Source organism: Solea senegalensis, linkage group LG7 (assembly GCF_019176455.1).
Source record: "Solea senegalensis isolate Sse05_10M linkage group LG7, IFAPA_SoseM_1, whole genome shotgun sequence".
Taxonomy (NCBI): domain Eukaryota; kingdom Metazoa; phylum Chordata; class Actinopteri; order Pleuronectiformes; family Soleidae; genus Solea; species Solea senegalensis.
This window is the reverse complement of record NC_058027.1, coordinates 18,728,231-18,741,841: the sequence shown is the minus strand read 5'-3', so window position 1 is coordinate 18,741,841 and position 13,611 is coordinate 18,728,231. Positions and strand designations below refer to the sequence as shown.

Here is a 13,611-nt window from a genome sequence, read left to right as displayed (position 1 = left end):
ATATCTCCTTACGGGAACAGAGCTAAGAGGAACAGGTTAGAGATGTTTTCAAGGATCCCAGTAAATGTAATCACTTCTGCTAACGCATGTGCACTTTACCAACAAACAAATGCTGCTGTTGCCACCTTGTGGTAATAGATGCACTTCTAATTAAGTAGTCATCAGATCTGAGGAAAACTAATAGTAAATAAAAATGTAAAAAATACTCTCATTACTTAGGCCGAAACTTAACCAGTTTCTCTGAAAAAGAGGCATTAGGAACCAGTGTTCTCAATGAGAACTGGTCTCAACAAGCTCACTATTTGTGCCTGAAAAGGCCCTCAAGAGTAACAAATACAAGAGCGCACACACACTCTTAAACACAACTTTACTGCCAGTTGTTAATCTTGTACTGATAATGAAACCCATCCTCCTCTCCCCTGTAGAGCTGAAGATTCCCATAAGGATTGCTGCTATCGGTGTGGGAGATCAGGAAGATGACACCAAGCCCATGAAGCCAGATACTGAGGGGGCAGATAAAGGTCCATGTTGCCCCTGCCCCAAGTCAGTGGAGGATCTGGAGGCAGAAGCTGCTGATGCCTCCTACCGAAAAGTCTTTGAAAATTTCCTGCACAACTCAATCTTTACACCGCGGTAAGCTACAAATTGTCATCAGCTTATTGTTCATACTGTGTAGGTATGCACTGACCACGATACTGTTCATCCTTAGAGCTGCAATAGCAGAGTCACTAGAAAAGCAGCTGAAGCACCTGCTCTCCCTGATCTGCAGTGTTTTGGTCAAAGCTACCCGTGAAAAAACAGAATTAGCACAAGCTATAAACAGAGCTCAGATGAGCCTTTTATTTATTTATTTATTTTGGGTTGTTGTACAATAAAGCATGTGTTTTTTAAAAAAAAAAGAGGAGGAGGGAGTGGGTCCAATTTATCTCTAGGTCTTTTTGCCGCTGTAGGAATCGTTGTGCTTCATTGTACAATCAGACACCTGCATCAAATTTACATGCACACACACACACAGGGTTCAGACCAGTTGATGTTATTTAGTTTCCTGTTGCCTGTTTTGCAGATGCAGATGTTCTCAGTTCCACTGAGAAAATAGTGGTCACCACATTGCGTTTCATTTCCCCCCCTTAGCCTCTGCAGTGTGTGTGATTGAACATGTGTGTCACTTTGTGAATTGGTGATGTGATTGTTTTTTGAATTTGATAGAACTGTGAGAAACTATTGGAGATAGAAAACATGATTTATGTAGGAGTCATTTATTTTTTCAGTCACTCTGAAAGTAAAATATTTTTGGAAAAGATGGAAATGCTTCATATTTGGCTCTAGATGAAAGAAATTGTCCACATGACAAAACCTTTTTTTTTGTGAGGTTATACAAAAACTCCTCTTCCCTTAAAACAAATGTCATGAAATTGAACGCATATGCCTGAGGAGCAGCTTGGTAAGTTTCTGTTGCACTCTGGTCAAATGTTGTAGCAGTGGCTGTGGTATGTCACATGTTGGCTTACGCTGAATGTTGCTTGTGAAAGTTCAGAACAATTCGGCTGTTCTTTTCATTTATTGCCTACCACGTTTCATCCCATCTTGGGAAATTACTGCCACATGACAACGAAAGCAGGTCACTCACAGGCTGGAAGCTGAATGAGAAAAGTTTTCCGATAACTCTGGCATCTACATGAAAGACTAAAAGACTAATGAACAAATGATACGTCTTTGTCATCATCTACCGCTCTGCAGAAAACTCTCGGCTTGCCTTGCGTCTTTTTGTAATGTTAAATTTTCATTTACTGTTTACTTGATTTCAGTGGATTAAACGATTAAAGTACTTAAGTCATTGTCGACGTTTGGGGAGTACAATGAATAGCTCTAAGTTTGATGTTTTTAGTGAACCCTGCCATTCACTTTGTCTCACTTCCAGGCCACCAGATCGCCGCCGTAGAGATGTCTTTGCCATCGCCAACGCCACTCACTCCCGCCACAACCGTCTGCACACCAACAGCACCACTGTGCCTCCTCTCCAAGGCACTGGTAACAACAGCAGCACCACCGCTTACGTAGAGCCAGCAGACAGGGAGTACAAGTTCAAGGAGAAATCTGTGACAGAGCGCGAGTTGCAGATCTCTGGCCTGCAGCCATTCACGGTTTACCGCATTGACATTCACGCCTGCAATGGACAGGTTCAACGTTGCAGTGCGGCAGAGTTCGTCTTCTCCAGAACCAAGCCTGCAGGTTAGAAAAGAAGTGTACCTCAAATCTTTTCCGACATATGAGCTCAATGTTTAGTCTCTTTGGTAACCTATTTTCCTGTGTTCTACAGAAAAGGCCGACGACATACCGGGCCCGGTGACCTGGGAGGGCCATGAGGACTGGGTGTTTCTGCGCTGGCCCGAACCCACTCACCCCAACGGACTCATCCTTATGTACGAGATCAAGTTTAAACTAGCGACTGAGGTAAGATGACGTCATCAATGAGGACCCAGTGAATTTAACAAGGATTGAGGAAAGTGAACGTAAAATTTGACTTACATATTTTTTGACTTCAAATAAAATCTATATCCTTTTCATACATGACTTCGCAGACACATCTTTGCACACATCTTCATTTGTCCAAACAAACATAGAAGTAAGGGAAGAGGGCTGAATAAGATTGGACACAGAACAGATTCACTCAGTCAATAAATAAGAGTGAAACATTAGAAATATAGTCATCGACCAAAACTATCTGTTATTTAAGTGTCAACTGGTTACGTAAGGCCATATTATACAATCATCTGGCCCAGTGACGATTGATGAATCTTATTATTTATGAGTAATAAAGTAGATTAGGTTTTTCTCTGTAATTACAGTGAATATTTACAGCACTGTAAAGATTCATCTTTGGATCACAGCAACTTTTTCCATAATAAGCTTTCTCTTATTTGTCTGTGTGCGTGTGTCAGACTGAAAAACACGAGTGCGTGTCTGGTCAGATGTATCAAGCCCAGCGTGGTGTTCGGCTTTCCAACCTCAGCCCGGGAAACTACTCTGTGAGAGTGAGAGCCACGTCACTGGCTGGCAATGGCTCCTGGACACAGACTGTGGATCTTTATGTGGCTGAACGTAAGACTCACATTCTCACTCATCATCGTCACTCCTCTCTGTCTGTTCACATTTTTTTGGGGGGTTTCTAATAATAAATAAAAGATGCTAATTATAACAATCGCAGTAATCCAAAAATGTTTTGACCCAACAGGATATGAAAACGCCCTCTATGCTATGATCTTTGTTCCTGTCGCCATCATCCTCTTCATCTGCCTTTTCATCACAATGCTGGTGGTCTTCAACAAGAAAAGGTTTGTGATTCTGTGAATTGTAGGGATTGTGTATGAGAAAAATATAATACGGGTATAAATATTAGTTTACTTAACCTGAGTCACCAAGCTTAGCTAAATCAAACCAGCACAACAGATATCTAGAGACTTATAGAGGATTTTTAATTATTTATTTATGTAAGAATAATTTAAACATCAAATGAGGGGACACTCAATTTTCTTTGATACTGACCATAAACAAAGACCTCAGGAAAACACATCAGGCAAAACACGTGAAAACACAGTCATACAATTTCCAAAATGTCAATAAATGAATAAAAATCATATCCATGTGAAATAAAACAAGTAATACAAACTGGCGAATTACTGTAGGTGGCTGTAATGATCTGTTCAGGAATAATCTCTGCAAATGTTTTAATCTTGAGTCAGTAATTGCTCAGTCTAATTGTTGTAATCCCTATATGCTTTGAAAGTGACGTGGTTCAATGTTGTATTTTGTCAGTTCTTTGGAAACTGTGGGGGCAATGTTTGTGTGTGCATGCATTTGTACATAAAGGTGTGTAGTATAAGGGTGTGTGTGTGTTTGTGAACGCTTTTTCTTTTGTTTTGGAGCAGGAACAGTGACCGTCTTGGGAATGGAGTCCTGTATGCCTCTGTCAACCCTGAGTACTTCAGTGCTGCAGAAAGTGGGTGAAATAGTTTTTGTGTTGTCAGGAACTGAATTGAACAAAGTTTTTTCTCGATATAAAGACCTCATTTGACCTATGGATATTTTCATTCTGTGCAGTGTATGTACCAGATGAATGGGAGGTGGCGCGGGAGAAGATCTCCCTCAGCCGCGAGCTTGGCCAGGGCTCGTTCGGCATGGTGTACGAGGGCCTGGCAAAGGGCGTGGTCAAGGACGAGCCGGAGACGAGGGTCGCCATCAAGACTGTCAACGAGTCGGCCAGCATGAGGGAGAGGATAGAGTTTCTCAACGAAGCGTCCGTCATGAAAGAGTTTAACTGTCACCATGTGGTACGTAAACACAGACAAATGCACAAATTCTGTCTTAATTACTTGTTCACTGGATGTTCCTTTCAGTTTTTAGTCAAATTAGACTTTTCAATGGTTATGATTACCAGAATATGTTTTGAAGTCACATCAGAATTATGGAAAGTAAAACCATGGTCAGATTCTGTTCTCGGAGACAAGGTTGTGCGTTCATTCTTCTTATCTCATGGCGATGTGCTGCATTTATTGCAGGTCCGTCTCCTGGGAGTGGTTTCTCAGGGCCAGCCCACCTTGGTCATCATGGAGCTGATGACGCGAGGCGACCTGAAGAGTTACCTACGCTCCCTCCGACCTAAAGAGGTATTGTCTGAGTTAATATCTGCATTTGTTTTTTTCCAACCAAGTCATCAAAAATGTGTAGAAACAAATGGTGTTGATCAGCCTCCCTTTTGCGGGTAATGGTTTATAATAGGGATGGTGTTGCACAGCATTTTATTATAGTGAGTTAATGAAAATTGAACCTCTTGACTTTATTTCTCTCCTGATGTTAAAGCTTTGCTTTGTGACTGGTTAAATGAAAATGTATTGTTTTCATAATCGTTTAATCTGTCGATTATTTTCTCGGTTGAGTACTTGTTTGTTCCCTAAAATGTTGAAACATGTCAATCAGAGTTTACCAAAGCTTGAAATTATGATGTTCTTGAATGTCTTGTCTTTTATTTTCTTATAAAATCGTTCAGTTTTAAGGATTTATTTGCGATATGGAGCAAAGAATCCAGAGAATATTAACATTTAAGAAGCTGAAAAATCAGAAAGCTTGTATTTATTAAAATTTATTAAAATACATTATTATTTATAAAAAGAGACTCCAATTCCAACTAGAACATGTGCATTTCCCCAGAAAATGCAGATGGGAATACTGAGTCATCTTGTGGTGTGTGTTTCTGTCTCTCTGTGTTATAATAGTCTGGAAAATTTAGTAGGTGATCATGAGTGTGGACGATAATAGTTAAAAATAAAAAAATGTGTACCAACTGTGAGAAGAGTCTGAAATTTTCCCTCAGCTCAGATTTCTGAAATTCTTACTCAGCATTCTCAACTCTAATATATAACACAAATGGTTAATATCATAATAATCATCAAGACCTTGTGTTTCTCGGAGTTACTTACACTTCTGTCCTGTCTGTCTGTCTCCAGCAACAGTGGTCGAGCCTGTCTCTCCCTCCGCTGAAGAAGATGCTTCAGATGGCAGGACAGATCGCTGATGGCATGGCGTACCTCAACGCCAACAAGTTTGTCCACAGAGATCTAGCAGCCAGGAACTGCATGGTGGCTGAGGACTTTGCTGTTAAAATAGGAGGTAAATCACCACAGGGAGGTCAGAGGTCACTGCCACCTACAAAATTGGAGTGGCAGAGCAACCCTTATCCATGCAAAATGAAACATCTATGAGTTGCATTGTAGTTTTGTTCTGCTCCACCAAATAGAATGCACTTACTAGGTTCAAGCATCAGTGGAACCTGACTTTTCACTAAATTATCATGATTGAGGCACAAAAACCATCACATGAATTTAATCTACACAGGTAGACGAAACTTAAATGTATGTATAATCCTGAATTAGATTGGTACAAGAGAGTTGTCTTTCGATCACAATGTCCAAGGACAGCAGAGATCGATGTACAGATATGTCATAAGACAATTTTAACTGTTTTGGACAGCCAGAGCATACAGTCTGAGGCCACGTCACTTTGCTCACTCAATATCAGACTCTGTCTCGGTGACCCTCTTTCACATCTCGATTCAGGTGAAAACCAACAACCTGAAACTAGCGATCTGCTGAGCGATCTGCATTGTTCAACTTAACAAGCCACTACACAGGTTTTTCAGCCTTTTCCACCAGATAGTCAGAACTGAAGAAGCCTCTTGGATGAGGGGTGACGTGTATTCATTCTCCTGCAGCTAACAACAGAAGATGACATTGTCAGTGCTTGATTTCTCTTTGTGTGTGTGTGTGTATTCGTAGATTTCGGCATGACCAGAGATATCTATGAGACGGATTACTACCGCAAAGGTGGTAAGGGTTTGCTCCCTGTGCGCTGGATGTCACCAGAGTCTCTGAAAGATGGAGTCTTCACCACTAACTCTGATGTTTGGTAAGCAGCAAACCTGCAAACAAACACACAAACGGACATGAGGACTCAATTGTCTGTATTTACTGCTTTCAGAAAATGTTGATGATAATTGTGGTAATGAAAGACACACTTGTTTACCCCCACTCTCGTTTCCTCTCCATAGGTCGTTCGGGGTTGTACTGTGGGAGATTGCCACTCTGTCAGAGCAGCCCTACCAGGGTCTGTCCAATGAGCAGGTTCTGCGCTTTGTCATGGAGGGTGGGCTGCTGGACAAACCTCAGAACTGTCCTGACATGCTGTAAGAGACCCCACACACACACACTAATCTGCAAATTAGCACCTTTTGCTGCTTTATTGGTTAAACAGTCAATCCCTTCTACAGCTATTGAAATAATTCTAGTGATCCAATCCACAGCTCACGGCCTGTTTGTCACTGTAGGCTCTTTTGTCTTCTGCGATGTGTTTGCACTTAATCTGAAAAAGGGCTGAGAATGAACCCTCATCAAAGGAGTAGTGAATGTGGAAAATGAATTTGGCCACCGACCACAAAACACTGACGTTCGTGGAGTCATGAGGAGAACAAATGTGAAGCCACAAGGGGTTTTTGCTGTGAGAATGATGATGGCGGCTTATTTTCAGAATCTTTATTTGTAACTGGTGAGAGGGAGGGTGCTGTTTATGTGTGTGCAATCAAGTTAATATCAAATGATTCTGTTTATAAGGTGGTCTGCTTTATTAATTTATAATTCCCAAGCACTTTGTGACAGCTGCGATATACATGTAGCTCCAGTGCCTCACATTGGCGTCACAACCCCTTTGCCAGCCGAGCTCCAGGTTGATTACACGATACAAATGGACCTAAAGTCGGCAGTTACAGCGGCATTACAGTGCCACCGTATGTCACTCTGTGACACATTGTTAAGTTGAAGTCACTGTGTTATCCCAAGTCCGTCTGTCTGTGTGATGAGTGACAAGATAAACAAATGGTGCAGTTTATATACACTGTTGTCAAATATTTTGTGTCCCTTTTCAGTACTTTGAAGTACTTTGAGTACCCTTTGAATAATCTTATAACAGTATGTGGCCATTGTGGGTGATGGTGGACTGCTACAGATACTGTACATGTATATCAATATATGGTATTAAGTCTAATAGCGGGCAGAGTTTAGTGACAGTTCTTTCCAGGTAACCCGTCTTAGTCCTTAGCTGTACATAGTGAACCAGTCCTTTCTTATCTGGAAACATCTTTGTTACATTCACCATAGGTCAGGAACCACGTGGAGCACTGAGGTCCATAATGACCACTGTATCACCTACAGCAGAACTCCTTTGTCACACTGACTGACTGACCTGACCTTTGTGTGGTTTGTGTGTAGGTTCGAGCTGATGCGAATGTGCTGGCAGTACAATCCTAAGATGCGTCCCTCTTTCGTGGAGATCATCAGCAGCATAAAGGACGAACTTGAACCGTCTTTCAAAGAGGTTAGTTTCTTCTACAGCGCTGATCACAAGCCAGCCGAAAATTCACAGGTCCACTTGGAGAAAATGGACAACATGGACGACGTTCCCCTGGACCCCCCTACTTCCACACAGCCACAGCCACCCCCAACCCCCCAACAGACCCCACCCTCACCGAGTTCAGAGGTTCCACCTGCCCCCTCACTAAGCCCCGCCTCCCCTTCCTTTCCCTGTACGTCGGCGGCTGCTGCCATGGACAAGCAAGCGTCCACCCAACAGGCGGCCAACGGGTTGTCGGGTCCAAGTCTTGCAGCGGGATCGGGGCTTGGGACAAGTGCGGGCGTTGCAATGCGTCCGTCTTTGGAAGAACTGCCGCCGTATGCACACATGAACGGAGGGCGCAAAAATGAACGTGCCATGCCCCTCCCGCAGTCGTCTGCCTGCTGATAGGACAGAGACACCCACCAGACTGCAAACCCTGCCTCCTGCTGCTCAACAGAGGCCGATGTCACAGTGGGGCATATCTCTCTTTGTTTTTTTTTAGATTAAATACTACCGTCTACCAGCTGGGTGTGGCTAGTCGGTGAGGAGCAAAGACTCACGGGAAGGCGGAGAAAGAAATGGTTATTTCATGCTCTGCTGTAACTCCACACACTTTTTTTTCATATTATTTAACTTTTGGTTTCTACCAGCTGGCTGTCAGGTATGACACTGCCCTTGCTGCTGAGTGAAGGAAAGGAAAAAGTGATATAAAAAAAAGAATTGGGAGAAATCTCAGTATATCTCTCTCTCTCTCTCTCTCTCTCTCCCTCTCTCTCTCTCTCTCTCTGTTAATAGCTGAACTTATTTTATAAATTGTTGTTTGCTACTTTTTTATATGTATTTCCAAATGGGAAAAGGCCTTTATAAATGACTGGCATTTTGATGGCTTTTGGGCGGGCATTATGGTGAAGCATATCAAATGAAAAAGAGGTCAGTGTCTCCCTCAGTCGTCTTGTTGCTCTGCAGGCTGGTCCACGTAATGCCAGGTCAACAACCAGTCTGCTTAAAATGAACAACCTGAGGGAGAGAGGTCAAATCTGCCAAACTTGTTGCCAAAATTTGATCTGTTTTCACACGGTTCTGACGTCCCTCTACAGTTCCGCATCACTCCTGTGTTGCTATTAAATATTGTACAGCTCCTGTATTCTATCAGATTGATATCGTAGACCTTGGTTAGATCAGCGTGTCTGAGATCGAGCCACATCTTGTCACAGTGCTGTTTATTTACAGTTTAACTGCCAAATCCAATCAGCAAAGAAGCAAAAAAATAAGGAAAAAAAAGATGAAGACTGCAAAGGGAAATGTATAAAAATGGGGGGGGGGAACAACTCTAGATTTATGTCTCGGTTGGGTTGTGCTCAATGCTCCGAGGCATCCTTGCTACATACCAAGTTTTTTTGGACTAGTTAGTCAACGTTACATTAACACCATCTCTACATGGGCAGAGCATTTATGTACACACCAGTAATTTGTGTCACTTTTTTAACTTTTATATGGTTGGAGACATTTATTGTGTACAGAAAGAGGCTGCTATTCTTTATTTCTCTTGTGGTTGTAATATAGTTAATATCTATATATATAAAAAGAGAACTCCTTCAGGTTGGATCTATGAACGTTTCCACTACAATCTGTTTTTTTTCCATAAATATATATCTGACCTAGTTTCATTTCTGTGTTTGACAATTCACCTTGTGTTTTCAAAAGCGCTGCAATGGTTACGTCCCCTTCTGTCTGACTAGAGGACAGGAAGTAGTGCCAGTGACCATCAGTGTTCTCCCAGGACACGTTAAGACCTCGGTCCTCTAAAGGTTTGGACTGGACCAGCTCTACCCATCATCATACTCAGAGGTCAAACATCAACTGCTGAGTCCCACCTAAATCTCAGGTCTAAGAGAAAAGTTAAATCCTTCTTTCTTTCTTTTTTTTCGTTGCTGTCACACCTAGAGACACGCTGTCTGGTGTTTGTTTGATTCTTTGTCCCTCCAATGCTGTTATTGCATCTTTCCTGCTCGAGTAATTAGACAAGAGCAGTCCTAATATCATTTAAATATGGGCTTGCACTTATCATATGGAGACTCAATAGTGACAAAATGCAGTCAAATGTTATCAGATCAGTTGAGCAACAGCTGGTTGGTTTATAAAAGATAAACTTTTGTATTGTTTTCCTTTGCTGTGTTTCAAATTTCACAAATTCAATTTAACCTCTCTGGGTTTTTAAAAAAACAACAAAAGCTTTACTTTTTGTTCATTTCAAGTGCTGCCTGTTTTTCACTCATAATTGTTAAAAAAGCTTGCACATTTTAGTCAACACACCTGTTGGCAGAGTTTGCGAGCTAATGCTATTTGAAGCATTTGAATGATATAGTAGTCTCGTCATGTGAGCGCCGAGAAAACAGGATACCATAATTGATTGAATTTGTGTTGACAAGACAAAAAAGGGAAAACTAAAGTCATTAAAAATAAAATGAGCAAGTGAAAGTAGAGGAGTACAATAAATAAAACATTTTAGAAATGTATTCAACTCTCCACTGTATTTTCCTTTTACTAATGAGCTGAGTTTAACGAATCTGGTAGCATTTTAGTTTGATTTTTGTCAGTTTCGCGTCTCCATATATTGGTGCTGTGTAGCGTCACTGGTTTCAGGATACAAAGTAAAATAGAACTTATTTAATGGTGTGAACAAAAGTATTTTTCTGAAGGCAAGTGTTTGGATAATTTCACTTAAATCAATGTCTCTTGAATCAAGGGTGCTGCTGGAAAAAAAAATCCCGTATATATCTTTTTTTCACCGCTTTGTTATAGATCGCTGAAATTTAAGTTGGTTTGAGAAATAAGTGGAATTGTCTCGCGGCACTGAGAATATTTTTTACAACGCTTTCAGAAAAATAGAATTTGACACGAGATACCATGAACAAATGCTGATGAGCTCCTCCTCCTCCTCCTGCATCTGTTTATTTTCCTACAAAACTGAATCCACCTTCAAAAGGACACCTTTGCACGGTACCAACTGTAACTGTATAATCAGAGAGGAAGGACCACATGGAACAGGTTATAAAGGCTCAAACTTTATTTGGATTCCCAGCCCAGATGTTTCTTGGTTATTTCTTGTGTTACTTTTCATGTGAAGTGTAAATCACTGTACAAATTCCCCACAAGTTTGTTTTTTCCTTCTGATACTTTCGCGTTCTTGTGCTTTTTTTAGGGGAACATTTTCTTAATACTCCCTCAACCATTCATCTACCTCAGTTTTTCTTTCATTTTGTCTTGTTTTTGCTTCTTCAATCTATTCACATGTACAGAAAAGCATCTCTGTCTGTAACGATATATGGTCAAATTCAAACCACAAACCAAACCATTCTGTCCGTGCGGTCCGTGCTGTTATTCAGGCCCTGAACAGATAACAACAGCAGCTGCTGATGATATGAGAAAGATTTCACCGCGATGAGGATTTTGGGTTTTCTCGGATACTCTGCTGTCGGACGAGTTGTTGCCGCACGTTTCTCCGCGTTATTAAGAAGCTCCTGACCGCTTACCCTTTCCTTTCTCCACGGCCTCCCTCTCCTCTTCACCCTGCTCCGTGTTCAGACCTTCATCTTGAAGTCTATCCCCAGTTTGTTTCTCCCATGCATTGCCATTTCATTACCGCATGCATCCATCTTCTGTTCTGTTTCTGTTTTGTTTTTTTCTCGAAGGACACCCCCGAAAAACCCCAGATGGTAAAATTATTCTATTCTGTTCTGTTTTTTTCCAGAACATTCAAATCCTCTTTTAACCATCTTCATGAAAGATGTTCCTATCCCAGGTAGCTGTGAAGTGAGATATGGACAACACTTTATTTTGTATGGCAATCTGAAATAATATAATGTGACATAAATATAGCGATAAATAACTCGTACTAAACCTGTAATTCTATTTTTTTTTTTGTCACACAAATTAAATATAAAGATTTATTATATTATTTTCCAGCTACCATTTTGTTTGGATTGGGAAATGGTGTCGTTTGAGAACAAAACTTCACATACAAAACTATTATGGGATTTCTGCTGGGGGGGGCATTGTCTGTTTGCATTTCACAAAAAAATGGATGACTAAGACATTAGTCTGCATTGTCACACACTCGAATGGGCTTAAATCCTTCCAGAGAGCAGTCTGTTTCTTGTTTTTAATGAGTGTGGTACCAGTGAGACAAATGTCTGTCGTACGAGATGTGTTTGACCTGTACTTGTTGCTATAGAAACAACTCTGGTGACTGTGGATCAAATTAAAATGTTTGTTTCTTTCCTTCATGTCTGTTGACAGAATACTCTTGAGGGGTTTATTTTACTGCCATTACAGGAATGTGGTACTGCTGCTTGTGCTTAGACCTGTTGCCATGGTGATTGTAAACCCATTACTGTTCCCTCTTTTTTTTTTTTTCTCCTTTGTTCCTTTTTTTTTTGAGTCTTCTTCCCACCCTCACAAGGCAGTTTTGTAATTTCAGGCTGGGAGTCTCAGTGATGTGGGTACTGATGTGGACAGAGTCCTCTGGCCCACTTTGACCACAGCAGACCACTCACTGCAGGGTTCTGGTGCCAGATTGGACTGATGTGATGAGGTCAGAATGGGTATTTCACAGTTTGTGGTCTGATTTTTACCTCTTATTTACCACTGGATTACCTCACGGAGCAGACGTAAAAATAGAACAAATTTCTTTGTTTTCCATTACATGGTGGCCAATTTGTTACTCAGATTTTGACGTGTATAAATTATTATTCATCGCTTTCCAACTCGTGTTTTAAATTAAATGATCTGTTATGGTAAGGTTTCATTTTTGGTTTTCTTTTGTACATGCTGTTGTAAGAATATTTCCTGATATCAATATATTCTGAGTACTTGGACAATGGCTGAAGGGAAAGAGAATGTCTGTTTCTCTTGTTCTTTTTTCTACACAAGATTTAAGATGAATAAAAATGTATGCAAACTGTTTTGCTGCTCCTTTTTCCACACCACTTGCTACTTGAGGGCAAAATGTGCATGCTTCATATTCAGCTCAGCTGGTAATATTTGTACAATGCTGTCAGATTGCAGGACTCACTGTGCAGTAGACGCGCTGCTCCACATTTGCATATTGTAGAGCTGACAAGTTCTCAAACTAACTTTAAAGGTCCAGTCTGTTATGCTGCGAATATACACTTCTAATCGGATGTCTGAATGTCAAGAAAAGTTGAGTGCAATTACTGCAAAATGAGGGATTAAGTGTAGGAAACATCCAAAATCAGGTTACATCACAAAAATGAAAAGATCGCCGTATGAACTCGCAGATGTCACCTTCTATTACGACTGGTTCTGAATCGGCTGTGTGGTACTTGCTGTTAGTAGGTTGCTATAGTGACGGGCACCTCATGAGATACAGAGCAGGTCCATTAAATAAATACACAGAGAGCACCGTTAACGCACCTTCCAAATCTACTCATTGTGAAGCAAAGAGCGTAGTCTGTATTGCTCAAATGTCTTCACCGTGATTGCCGTAAGGCCTGCCTGAAGAACCTGATCGAGGTTTTTGTGAAGATACAGAGTCCAAAGTGGCTGAGAATTGGTTGTTTTAAAAGTGGGGACGTAAGTGTTTTTGCATGACTGACACTTGACAGAGGAGGAGAAGACGGTTTATATTGCGCTCAGTGGAGAAGATGGATG

The 13,611-nt window shown here is 41.1% G+C and overlaps 1 protein-coding gene across 1 annotated transcript in view; it reads left to right on the top strand.

Annotated features, from left to right (window-relative positions):
- The window catches only part of LOC122772252 (insulin-like growth factor 1 receptor), a 37,086-nt gene extending 27,487 nt beyond the window's left edge, over positions 1–9,599 (top strand). Inside the window, exons 10-21 of the mRNA XM_044030118.1 lie at positions 426–633; positions 1,919–2,229; positions 2,318–2,451; positions 2,940–3,099; positions 3,233–3,332; positions 3,927–3,997; positions 4,099–4,328; positions 4,557–4,664; positions 5,502–5,664; positions 6,330–6,459; positions 6,602–6,736; positions 7,815–9,599. Coding sequence (XP_043886053.1) covers positions 426–633; positions 1,919–2,229; positions 2,318–2,451; positions 2,940–3,099; positions 3,233–3,332; positions 3,927–3,997; positions 4,099–4,328; positions 4,557–4,664; positions 5,502–5,664; positions 6,330–6,459; positions 6,602–6,736; positions 7,815–8,343 — 2,279 coding nt within the window. The 3' untranslated portion in view covers positions 8,344–9,599. The remainder of the gene's footprint in view (positions 1–425; positions 634–1,918; positions 2,230–2,317; positions 2,452–2,939; positions 3,100–3,232; positions 3,333–3,926; positions 3,998–4,098; positions 4,329–4,556; positions 4,665–5,501; positions 5,665–6,329; positions 6,460–6,601; positions 6,737–7,814) is intronic.
- Positions 9,600–13,611: the final 4,012 nt, after the last annotated feature.